This window comes from Megascapheus bottae, chromosome 23, assembly GCF_031878675.1.
Source record: "Megascapheus bottae isolate mThoBot1 chromosome 23, mThoBot2.hap1, whole genome shotgun sequence".
NCBI lineage: Eukaryota > Metazoa > Chordata > Mammalia > Rodentia > Geomyidae > Megascapheus > Megascapheus bottae.
Genome location: NC_143531.1, coordinates 1603986 through 1615801, shown reverse-complemented (window position 1 = coordinate 1615801; position 11816 = coordinate 1603986). Strand labels below are relative to the sequence as shown.

At 51.1% G+C, this 11816-nt stretch overlaps 1 protein-coding gene across 1 annotated transcript in view; it reads left to right on the top strand.

The window, feature by feature from the left end:
• Window positions 1-1169: 1169 nt before the first annotated feature.
• Fat4 (FAT atypical cadherin 4) overlaps window positions 1170-11816 on the top strand; it is a 144767-nt gene continuing 134120 nt past the window's right edge. Inside the window, exon 1 of the mRNA XM_090356610.1 lies at window positions 1170-6850. Within this exon, the coding sequence (XP_090212736.1) occupies window positions 1676-6850 (5175 nt within the window). The 5' untranslated portion in view covers window positions 1170-1675. The remainder of the gene's footprint in view (window positions 6851-11816) is intronic.

The window sequence follows — 11816 nt, the reverse complement described above, 5'->3', positions numbered from 1 at the left end:
CTGCTGCTCGCGGGCCGCCCTTCCCCGCTGGGGCATGGGGCATGAGTGTGTGTGTGTGAGTGTGTGTGTGTGTGTGCTTGCCCCCGCCTGTGTGTGCACGCGCGGCCGTGTGAGTGAGCGTGCACCAGCGTGTGCTTGCATGGGTGTGTGCACGCGCGTCTGGGTGTACGAGTGCACGAGCGCGTGTGCAGGGTGCGCGTAAGCGTGTGCACCCGTGTGCGCTTGCATGTGTGCACGAGTACGTGTGTGTATCCGTGTGTGTGCACTCGCGCTTGTGTGCGTGCCTGAGTGTGTTCCTGCGCGCGCATGAGTGTGAGTGTGAGCGCGGGTGCGCGCGGCGGGGAAGGGGCGGGGACGCAGAGCCGCCGCGGGGACTGGGAGGGACCCGCGGAGCCCGAGCAGCGGCCGCTGCCACCGCTGGCCCCGGCAGGCGAGCAGAGCGCTGACAGGCGCCGTCCCGAGCTGCACAAGGTCCCCGCGCAGCCCGGCCGGGATCCCCGCCGGCAACGCCACGGTGACCAAGAAGAAGGACCAGAGGGGACCCGGCACCCCGCCCCAAACCTAAAGCCTGGTGGATTACAAAGTGAAACTGAGCCGGGACAATAGCGGGGAGCGCAGCCCGGGCGAGGGCTTCCCACCCCAGGGAACCGAGGCGAGCGCCCCGTGCCGCACTGAAGGGAGGGGACGCGGGCGAGCGCGCGCCGCTCCGGCGGAGAAGAAAGGGAAAGCCGCGCTCCCTTCGGATGTACAAATAATGGATGGGCAGACGCCCGGGAGGAGGTGAACGATGCGGAGGAGGGCCGGCGGCTGCCAGTGTCCGGTCGCGGGCTCCGGGCCACAGCAGGGGCGGCGACGCTGGTGGCTGTGGGAGAGGAAGGGGCAGAGCTGAGCGCTCGGGACACCCGAGCCGGAGCGCCCGGAACGCGCTCCCCGGAGTGCGGGCGCGCACCCGCCGCCCAGGGGCCTAGGCGGCCGCGGCTGGAGCGGGATTGGAGGGAGGGGCGCTGCAGCCTGCATCGGCGAGGAAGGGGTCTGCGGGAAATTCCTCGTCTCCAGCTTCCAGAGGACCAAGGAAATCAGTTGCCCCAAGTTTTCCCTCGCTCCCTCCCCGGTGCCAGAGCTTCACCGTGGGTAAGTTGTAAAGTTTGTGGAGATTGGTTTTTTTTTTTTTTTTTTTTTTTTTTTTTTTTTGGTGTGCACTGATTGCTCAGATTCGGTGCTGGGATCACACATCTCCCGCCCATCTCCGAGCCAGAGCAGTCAGATTCTTTCGCGGATTCAAAAAAAAAAAAAAACAAAAGTGAAGGAAAGGCAAAGGGACACACACACATACACACACACACACACACACACACACGCACGCACACACACACACACACCCCAAAAGCCAGAGAGCTGCGCAACTTTCTTAACCGGGTCGGCTGGGGGCCCGCGGAGTCCGCGATCGTTGTGGGGCGTCTTTCCCCCTGCGCCCTGCGTGCCTTGGGGGCGATCTGGACCCATTTTTTTCGGGGTTGCAGGGGTCGGTATTCCCCGGGGCTGGACTGAGCTACCGACCTTGGAGGTATCAGCCCCAGCGGATCGCCCCTTCCCCTCTATCCGTCCCGGTACATCTCCCCGGCGGCATCTCCGCCGCTTCCTCTCCCAAGGCGCTCGGCTCGGAAAGCCCGGGACCATGCCCCTGGCAGCGGACAGGGCTGCCGGCCACGCGTGCCCGCCGCCCCTTGCGCGGTCCCCATCCCAGCTTCTCCGAATCCTGTGGTTGCTGTGCCTGCTGTCCGGCCCCATCCGGGTCCATGGCGCCGAGCAGCGCCAAGTGTTTCAGGTTCTGGAAGAACAACCCCCGGGCACGCTGGTGGGGACTATCCAGACCCGGCCTGGCTTCACCTACCGGCTCAGCGAGAGCCACGCGTTCTTCGCCATCAACGGCAGCACGGGGGTTCTGTACACCACGGCCACCATCGACCGCGAGAGTCTCCCCAGCGACGTCATCAACTTGGTGGTGCTGTCCAGTTCGCCTACTTATCCGACCGAAGTGCGCGTGCTGGTGCGCGATCTCAACGACAACGCGCCGGTCTTCCCGGACCCCTCGATCGTGGTCACTTTCAAGGAGGACAGCGGCAGCGGGCGCCAGGTCATCCTGGATACGGCCACCGACTCGGACATCGGCTCCAACGGCGTGGACCACCGTTCCTACCGCATCGTGCAGGGCAACGAGGCGGGCCTCTTCCGCCTGGATGTCACCCTGAACCCCAGCGGCGAGGGCGCCTTCCTGCACCTCGTCTCCAAGGGCGGGCTGGACCGCGAGGTCACCCCGCAGTACCAGCTCCTGGTGGAGGTGGAGGACAAGGGCGAGCCCAAGCGGCGGGGCTACCTGCAGGTGAACGTGACAGTGCAGGACATTAACGACAACCCCCCGGTGTTTGACAGTCCCCAGTATGAAGCCGGGGTTCCCGAGGACGCGGCTGTGGGCTCCAGCGTCCTGCAGGTGGCGGCGGCGGACGCGGATGAGGGCACCAACGCGGACATCCGGTACCGGCTGCAAGACGAGGGCACCCCCTTCCACGTGGACCCCGAGACCGGGCTCATCACGGTGCGCGAACCCCTGGATTTCGAGGCCCGGCGGCAGTACGCGCTGACGGTGCAGGCGGTGGACCGCGGCGTGCCGTCGCTGACCGGGCGCGCGCAGGCGCTCATTCAGCTGCTCGACGTCAACGATAACGACCCTGTGGTGAAGTTCCGCTACTTCCCGGCCACCTCCCGCTATGCCTCGGTGGACGAGAACGCGCAGGTGGGCACCGTGGTGGCTTTGCTCACCGTCACCGACGCCGACTCCCCGGCGGCCAACGGCAACATCTCCGTACAGATTCTGGGGGGCAACGAGCAGCGCCATTTCGAGGTGCAGAGAAGCAAAGTGCCCAACCTGAGTCTCATCAAAGTGGCCAGCGCGCTGGATCGCGAGCGCATCCCTTCCTACAACCTCACCGTCTCCGTGTCTGACAACTTCGGGGCGCCCCCTGCCGCCGAGCCCCGGGCGCGCTCGTCCGTGGCCAGCCTGGTGATCTTCGTGAACGACATCAACGACCACCCCCCGGTGTTCGCCCAGCAGGTGTACCGGGTGAACCTGAGCGAGGAGGCGCCCCCGGGCAGCTACGTGAGCGGGGTGTCCGCCACAGACGGGGACTCAGGTCTCAACGCCAACCTGCGCTACAGCATCGTCTCCGGTAATGAACTGGGCTGGTTCCGGATAAGCGAGCACAGTGGGCTGGTGACCACCGCAGCCTCTGGGGGTCTGGATCGCGAGCTCGAGTCCCAGATTGTACTCAACATCAGTGCTCGCGATCAAGGAGTCCACCCCCGAGTGTCGTACGCGCAGCTGGTGGTGACTGTTTTGGATGTGAATGATCAGAAGCCAGTGTTTAGCCAGCCACAAGGGTATGAGGTGGCTTTGGTGGAGAATGCCCCGGCCGGGACCGAACTGCTGGTGGTTGGGGCGACCGATGGGGATCTGGGGGACAATGGGACAGTGCGCTTCTCCCTCCAAGAGCCGGAAGGTGCCCACAAGGTCTTCCGGCTGGACCCTTTGTCTGGGAGATTGAGCACCATTTCCTCTCTGGACAGGGAGGAGCAAGCCTTCTACTCGTTGTTGGTAATGGCCGCAGACCTGGGCTCGCCTCCCCAGACGTCAGCCATCCGCATCAACGTGAGTCTGGTGGATCTGAACGATAACACACCCGTGTTCTATCCTGTCCAATACTTTGCTCATATCCAAGAGAACGAGCCCGCGGGCAGCTATGTGACCACGGTCTCTGCCTCTGACCCAGACCTGGGGCCCAACGGCACCGTCAGGTATACAATCTCGGCGGGGGACAGGTCCAGGTTTCAGATCAACGCCCAGAGCGGGAAGATTTCCACCCGCATGGCCCTCGATAGGGAAGAGAAAACAGCTTACCAGTTGCAAGTAGTGGCAACCGATGGTGGTCATTTACAATCGCCCAACCAAGCCATCGTAACCATCACGGTACTGGACACGCAAGATAACCCCCCTGTGTTCAGCCAGGCCGCCTATAGCTTTGTGGTGTTTGAGAACGTGGCGCTGGGGTACCAGGTGGGCCGAGTGTCCGCCTCCAGCATGGACCTCAACACAAACATCACCTACGTGATCACCAGTGGGGATCAGAGGGGCGTGTTTGCCATCCACCAGGCGACGGGGCAGCTGACCACGGCCAGTACGATCGACAGAGAAGAGCAATCGTTTTATCAGCTCAAAGTGGTGGCCAGCGGCGGCGCGGTGACGGGGGACGCAGTGGTAAACATTACGGTTAAGGATCTGAACGACAACTCGCCTCACTTCCTTCAGGCCGTGGAGAGCGTCAATGTGGTAGAGAACTGGCAGGCCGGCCACACTGTTTTCCAAGCCAAAGCCGAGGATCCTGATGAAGGCACCAACGGCCTGGTCACCTATAGTCTGAAACAAAACCCCAAGAATCTGTTTGCCATTGATGAAAGGAATGGCACCGTGCTTCTCCTCGGTTCCCTGGACGCACATGCCGGTCCTTACCAAATGGAAATCTTGGCGTGTGACACGGGCGTGCCTCAGCTTTCCTCTAGCCTCATCTTGACCGTGTACGTCCACGACGTAAACGACAACCCACCCGTGTTTGACCAGATTTCTTACGAGGTCACGCTTTCGGAGTCTGAACCTGTGAATTCGCGCTTCTTCCAAGTTCAGGCTTCTGATCAGGACTCGGGGGTCAATGGAGAGATTGCATACGCCATCGCGGAAGGCAACACTGGGGGTGCGTTTGGAGTCTTCCCGGATGGTCAGCTGTACATAAAAAGTGAACTGGACCGTGAGCTTCAAGACAGATACGTTTTGTTGGTGGTTGCTTCAGACAGAGCCATTGAACCACTTACTGCTACTGTGAACGTGACTGTGATTCTCGAAGATGTTAATGATAACAGGCCTCTTTTTAACAGCACCAATTACACGTTTTACTTCGAAGAGGAGCAGCCAGCTGGGTCATTTGTGGGCAAAGTAAATGCGGTGGATAAAGACTTTGGGCCCAATGGGGAAGTAAGGTATTCTTTTGAGACAGTGCAGCCAGACTTTGAGTTACAAGCCATCACTGGGGAACTCAAAAGCACTCGTCGGTTCGACAGGGAATCTTTCATGAGACGCAGAGGCAATGCAATGTTTACATTCACAGTCCTGGCCTCCGACCAGGGGGTCCCTCACCCGCTCAAGGACCAGGCGACAGTCCACGTGTATATGAAAGATATCAATGACAATGCTCCTAAATTTTTAAAAGACTTTTACCAAGCTACCATATCAGAGACAGCTGCTAATCTGACCCAGGTTTTAAGAGTATCGGCTTCAGATGTGGACGAAGGTAACAACGGACTGATTCATTATTCTCTCATCAAAGGGAACGAAGAGAAGCATTTCGCGGTGGACAGCCTCTCGGGTCAGGTGACACTCATTGGCACCCTGGATTACGAGGCCACCCCGGCCTATTCCCTGGTGATCCAGGCAGTGGATTCTGGAGCCATCCCCCTCAATTCCACCTGTACACTCCACATCGACATTTTAGATGAAAATGACAATAGCCCCTCCTTCCCCAAGTCCACTCTGTTGGTGGACGTTTTGGAGAACATGCGGGTTGGTGAGTTGGTGTCTTCGGTGACCGCCACCGACTCAGATTCGGGTGACAATGCGGACTTGCATTACAGCATCACAGGGACCAACAATCACGGAACTTTCAGCATCAGTCCCAACACCGGCAGCATTTTCCTGGCCAAGAAACTGGACTTCGAGACCCAGTCTTTGTATAAACTAAACATCACGGCTAAGGACCACGGCAGGCCCCCTCGCTCTTCCACGATGTCCGTGGTCATTCAAGTGAGAGACTCCAACGACAACGCGCCCAGCTTCCCCCCCGGGGACATCTTCAAGTCCATCGAGGAGAACATTCCCGTTGGGTCGTCGGTCATCTCAGTGACTGCGCATGACCCGGACGCGGACATCAATGGCCGGCTGGCCTATGCCATCGTGCAGCAGCGGCCCCGAGGGGGTCACTTCCGCATCGACGAGGCCCAGGGGGTCATCTACACCAGCGCCGAGATCGACCGCGAGTTCGCCAACCTCTTCGAGCTGACGGTGAAGGCCAGCGACCAGGCCGTGCCCCTGGAGACCAGGCGCTGCGCCCTGAAGAACGTCACCATCTTGGTGACGGATCTCAATGACAACGTCCCCACGTTCATATCGCAGAACGCCCTGGCGGTGGACCCGGCCACCGTGGCTGGCTCCGTGCTGACCACCATCCTGGCCGCCGACCCGGACGAAGGGGTCAACGGAGAGGTGGAGTATGAGATCGTCAACGGGGACGCGGGGACCTTCAGCGTGGACCGCTACAGCGGGGACCTGCGCGTGGCCTCCGCTCTGGTGCCCTCCAGGCTCATCTACAATCTCATTGTGGCCGCCACCGACCTGGGCCCCGAGCGCCGGAGGTCCACCACGGAACTGACCATCATTCTGCAGGGCCTGGACGGACCCGCGTTCACCCAACCCAAGTATATCACCATCTTAAAGGAAGGGGAGCCCATTGGCACGAATGTCATCTCGGTGGAGGCCGCCAGCCCCAGGGGAGCAGAGACACCCGTGGAGTATTACATCGTGTCCGTGCGCTGTGAGGAAAAGACCGTGGGTCGCCTCTTTACCATCGGGCGACACACTGGCATCGTGCAGACCGCTGCGGTCCTGGACCGGGAACAGGGCGCCTGTCTTTACCTGGTGGATGTCTACGCCATTGAGAAAGCGTCGGCTTTTCCCAGGACGCAGAGAGCAGAGGTAAGGATTCTGGAGTTCTTTTATTACTGTCCTGGTGTGTTCTTTCTAGCGAGATTTCCACTGGCTGTAGATTGAATGTCTGCTTGACTGGTTGTGCCAGTCCTGGGGCTTGAACTCAGGGGTCTTGGGCAATGTCCTTAAGCCTTTATGATCCAGGGGAGTGCTCTACTACTTGAGCCACATCTCCACTTGCCGGTTCTTGAAGGTTAATTGGAGATAGAAGTCTCATGTTTATTCTGCCTAGGTTGGCTTTGAACCTTCACCCTCAGATCTTAGCCTGCTGAGTAGCTAGGATGACAGGTGTGAGCCATTGGTGTCCAGTTATTTTCCTTTATTTATTCATTAATTATTATTATTATATTATATTATTATAATTATTATTATATTATATATTATATTATTATTAATATTTCTTTCCTTATTTTTCTTTTCTTTTCTTTTCTTTCTTTCTTTTTTTTTTGTGGGTCATGGGGCTTGAACTCTGCCTGGGCTCTGTCCCTGAACTCTTCAGCTCAAGGATGTCACCTTACCCTTGAGCCAAGCCCCACTTCTCATTTTCTAGAGGCTTGTTGGAGATGAGTCTCAGGTTCTTTTGTGCTCCGGCTGCCTTTGAACCTTGATCCTTAGTTCTCAGCCTCTTGAGTAGCTAGGATTATAGGTGTGAGCAACAATGCCTGGCTCCTTTATTTTTTAATGCTGATTTTTTTTTTAATAAAAGGGAAAGAGAGGGAAAAGAGGTTCTTCCACAAAAACGATTTCAGAAACCAAAAAGTATAGGGCTATCTTGGTTACTTTATTCAAATTTTTCCAGTTTATGCTCCCCCACCATAGAAATATCAAGCCAAAGAGAAATAGTAAGTGAAATCCATTTATATGAACCCAGTCACTGAACTAACTTACCCTTACTTCTCATTAAGGACGTTCTCGAGGGGTGGGAGATCAGAACACAAATTTCCCTGTTGCACTATGAAGCTGAAGTCTGCAAGGTGCCAAAGCGTTTGGGGGTGAGTGGGTTTGCAGATGGGCGTGAGAACTTAGATGAGGACACTTATGTCCTTAGCAAGCTTGGCACATTCTTTCCCAAAAGTGAGTAATTTTTTTTGTTGGGCTGAGTCCAAGTTACAGCAGAGATTTTGGACTCCATCTCTAGTCTCTGACTCTGGGTCACCATTTCTCCTCCTTTGAAAGGGCACAATGTTTTATGAATGAACCAAACTGGGCTGTATAATGCCATATAGAAGTATATGTTATATATGCAGATTGATAAGGGATTGGTGTTTCATGGTTTAAGCCAAGAAAATTCCAAAGTAGGTCTTTCCTGTGGAAACTTTAGGGTATTGGATTTTTTCTCAGTTGACTTCACATGTTGAGCTGGTCATTGTTCTGCATCGATGCACTAACACTGGAGGAAGGTCTCATTTGCTGTCTTCTAGGCTTTTTATTCCCCTACCTTCTCTCACAGATATTCTAGAGCTTGCCACTCAGCCAAAAGTACAAAATATCAAATGTGGTTTGTGATACTTGGCGATGACCCAAATATAACATGCTGGTGAAATACAGGCTCGTGTGTTTGTTTTCTTGGTCTCTTCTCTTTAGGGAGGAGGTGGGGAATTTGCTTCATTTTAAATGCTCATTTATTCTTATCCTGTAAGGCTCATTCATTTCCATGACAGTTAGCTGGATCTGTGCTGTGGCCTGAGTAACATTTTCATACCTCACAGGGAAGTAGAGACAATTAAAAATAGAATGCTTAGTAGGGGGCTGGAAGTGTGGCCTAGTGGTAGAGTGCTAGAGCGCTCACCTACCATACACAAAGCCCTAGGTTTGATTCCTCTGTACCACATATATAGAAAAAGCTTACGTGGTAAAGTATCAGCCTTGAGAAAGCCCAGAGACAGTGCCCAGGCCCTGAGTTCAAGCCCAGGACAAGGAAAAAAAAAAGAATTCTTAGTACATGTAGCTCCTACTTATACTATTCTAAGTGAGATTTATTTGTATCTTAGATGCACAGTCCTGAAAGAGTTTATAGATAAATTATCTTCTTTTACTTATTTTTCTGCTGTTTTGATTTCATTTTATATTTTGTGTGGGTGTTGGGGCTTGAACTTGGGGTCTTTGATTATTTGGCTTTGTGTTCCAGGCTGGCTCTCTATCATTAGAGCCACACCCCCACTTCCACCTTTTCCCTGGTTCATCGGAGATAAGAGTCTCATGGGCTTTTCTGTCTGGACTGACTTCTAACTGCAATCCTCAGATCTCAACCTCCTGAATAACTACCCACCAGCTGTGATTATGGCTCTATTTTATTTAGCACATTTAGTTTGGCTCCGGTCAGGGTTTATCATGACTTATGTGTAATTTTATTTTTCCCTCCCTTAAATCCAAACCCTGTGTCTACTAATTCTTTTCTAGATTTTTTTGGTGAAGAAATTTAATTGGAAAGTCAAAATATTTATTGTAGGCAAGTGGTTAAGTCCTTTGGGACATTGGATGAATTTGTTCAATTATAAAAGTTATATTATGAGGGGTTATTTAGCTGAGTGTATTGCATCTCAGTATACAGATTCTATTAGCATACTTATTTACTATATAAAATTAAAATCTATATTCAATTTCATTATGTGTGCATTGTTCTTTGAACATGAGACAGGCAGTGGCTCTATCTTGAATAGTATTGTCTCTGATAGGTATAAAGCAGGAAAGATAGTCATTATAGTGGTTTTGTCAATGTTAGGGGTTACTATATCAAGTTTTAACATCAAGTAACATCAGTGTGAAAAGTTATCATACAAACTGAAATCCATTCATTTTAGAATCTAAGGACAGTTCAGTAAATTATTTTAAAAAATGCAAAACATTGTGCAGGTTATTATCTGAGAACTTAAGGGCTGAAATCGAAAACCAAGTTTATGTTCCAAGCTCTAGGCACTCTAAAATTGAAAGCAAATGTTTTTTTTTTATATTCCAATGAATATTAACAGCAGTAGTTGGGAGTTTAAATTTCATCTTCTTAGTGCTTGAATCTTTCAAAGATAAACGAGAAATAGTTCTTTTTTCCTTCTGCTCAATTTATTATAATTGTGCAAAAAATGAATTTATGAATGGCCTCTGGTTGTTATTTTAAATTTTATCCAAGCTCAAATTGTTAATGCACTTAGTTTTCATTTATGTGTGCTGATAGGATTTACTCACTTGGGTCTCTAGTCAAAATTGTAGTTGACCATTCATGTGTGCTCTAAGCAGAGAGACAAGAACTAAAAAGTAAACCACTGAATTCATATTCTTTTTCTAGCTCACTGCTTGAGATAGCATGAATAGGAAAACTTATTTTGAGTTGAAGACACGGATTTATTTTTCCTTTTTTTTCCTCTCAGGAGAGTGCACAGTCTTGATTTTATTACAGTACCTCCTATAAAGTCTCGATCATGGTTTGTTGTTTGTTTTTCAGTTTCTATCAATAGGAAGTAACAACTTTAAAAACATTTATTTTCTTGTGCCTGTGATTGTGCTTGAACTCATGGCCTGGAAACAGCCCCTTTAGCTTTCTCCACTCAAAGCTGGAGTTCTACAAAAGACTTTGAGGATTATCTGAAACCTCCGTAAGCAGAGAGGATATTGGTGTGTGTGTGGGGTCTGAGGTGAGTTTATAATTTAGACAGAAGAAAGCAGGGTCTGCCCTCCACGAAGTCCACCTGGTTGCACTTCTCAAAATTTGCTGGCTGCAGGATGCTTCTGGGACCTTCAAAACCACCCCAGAGGGCTTTGGGTTAGGTAGGTCTTAATTACTGAGACTTTCTATTTTTGATAATGAAGCAAAATTTAAAGTTTATTTAGTTAAAATCTGCACTAGACCCAATGTTTCAATCTTACTTAAAAGACTATTTTATTTCTTTCCCTTTTTATTATCCTTAAGTAGTTGTGCAAACGGTTTCAGTGCAACATGTCAGTTTATGAGCACACTGCATCCTGGTCAATGTCCCCCTTATGTCATTCTCCCTATCTCCACCCACCCCCAAGTTCCCTGGCTCCATTTTTACTGTAATACCTGCCATTCACCTGCTCTCCTTTCCTGTATCCCTCCTTTCATAGTCCCCCAGCCCCCCCAAAACACATGTTCCAGCTTTCTAAAGTTAACAAAACAAAGAGTAATATGGAGATTTAGATAGGCCTCCAATATGCTGATGATTGCTTTTGATTATATTTCCAGAGGTAAGATTGCCAGATCTCATGGTCATTCTCATTTTGAAGGAAGTTCTTCGATGTCTCTCAGACTCCTTTTGTTAGTTCATATTTCTTGGTTCTTGACTTTTCCTCAAAGGTCTAGGTGTTAATTTGGCTTAGTGTGCAAGTTGGTACTATTTGGGTATATTGCAGTTGGTCATTTATTTATTTATTTTGCCAGTTTTAAGGCTTAAGCTCGGGGTCTGGGTATTGTCCTTCTGCTTTGTATTTTGCTCAAAACTAGTGTTCTACCACTTGAACCATAGCTCTATTTTTGGCTTTTTGGTAGTTAATGGGAGATAAGAATCTCTTGGACTTTTTAGCTCAGGCTAGCTTCGGACCTTGATTCTCAGATTTCAGTTTCCTGATTAAGATAAAAAACATGAGCCTCACGTCACTGCTGTTGTGGGTTTTGTAGTCATTTATTTTGTGTTCTTTTGAGAATTGTCTGTTCAGATCTGCTATCATGATTTAATCTAGTAATTCATTTTCTGCTATTTACTTGTTTGAATTTCTTCTGTAGTTTGGATAGCAAACTTGTCAGATGTATGATTGGAAAATGTTTTCTCTCATGAGTACATTGTCTCCTATGTTGGTTGTTTCTCTTACTGTGTTGAACCATTTTAGTTTAAAGTAACTCTACTTGTCAATTGTTGCTTTTATTGTCTTGGCCAAAACCACTGCTGTAACCAATGTCTTGAAGCATTTTTTCTGTGTTTTTTTTTTCCTTTTTATTTTGTTGGTC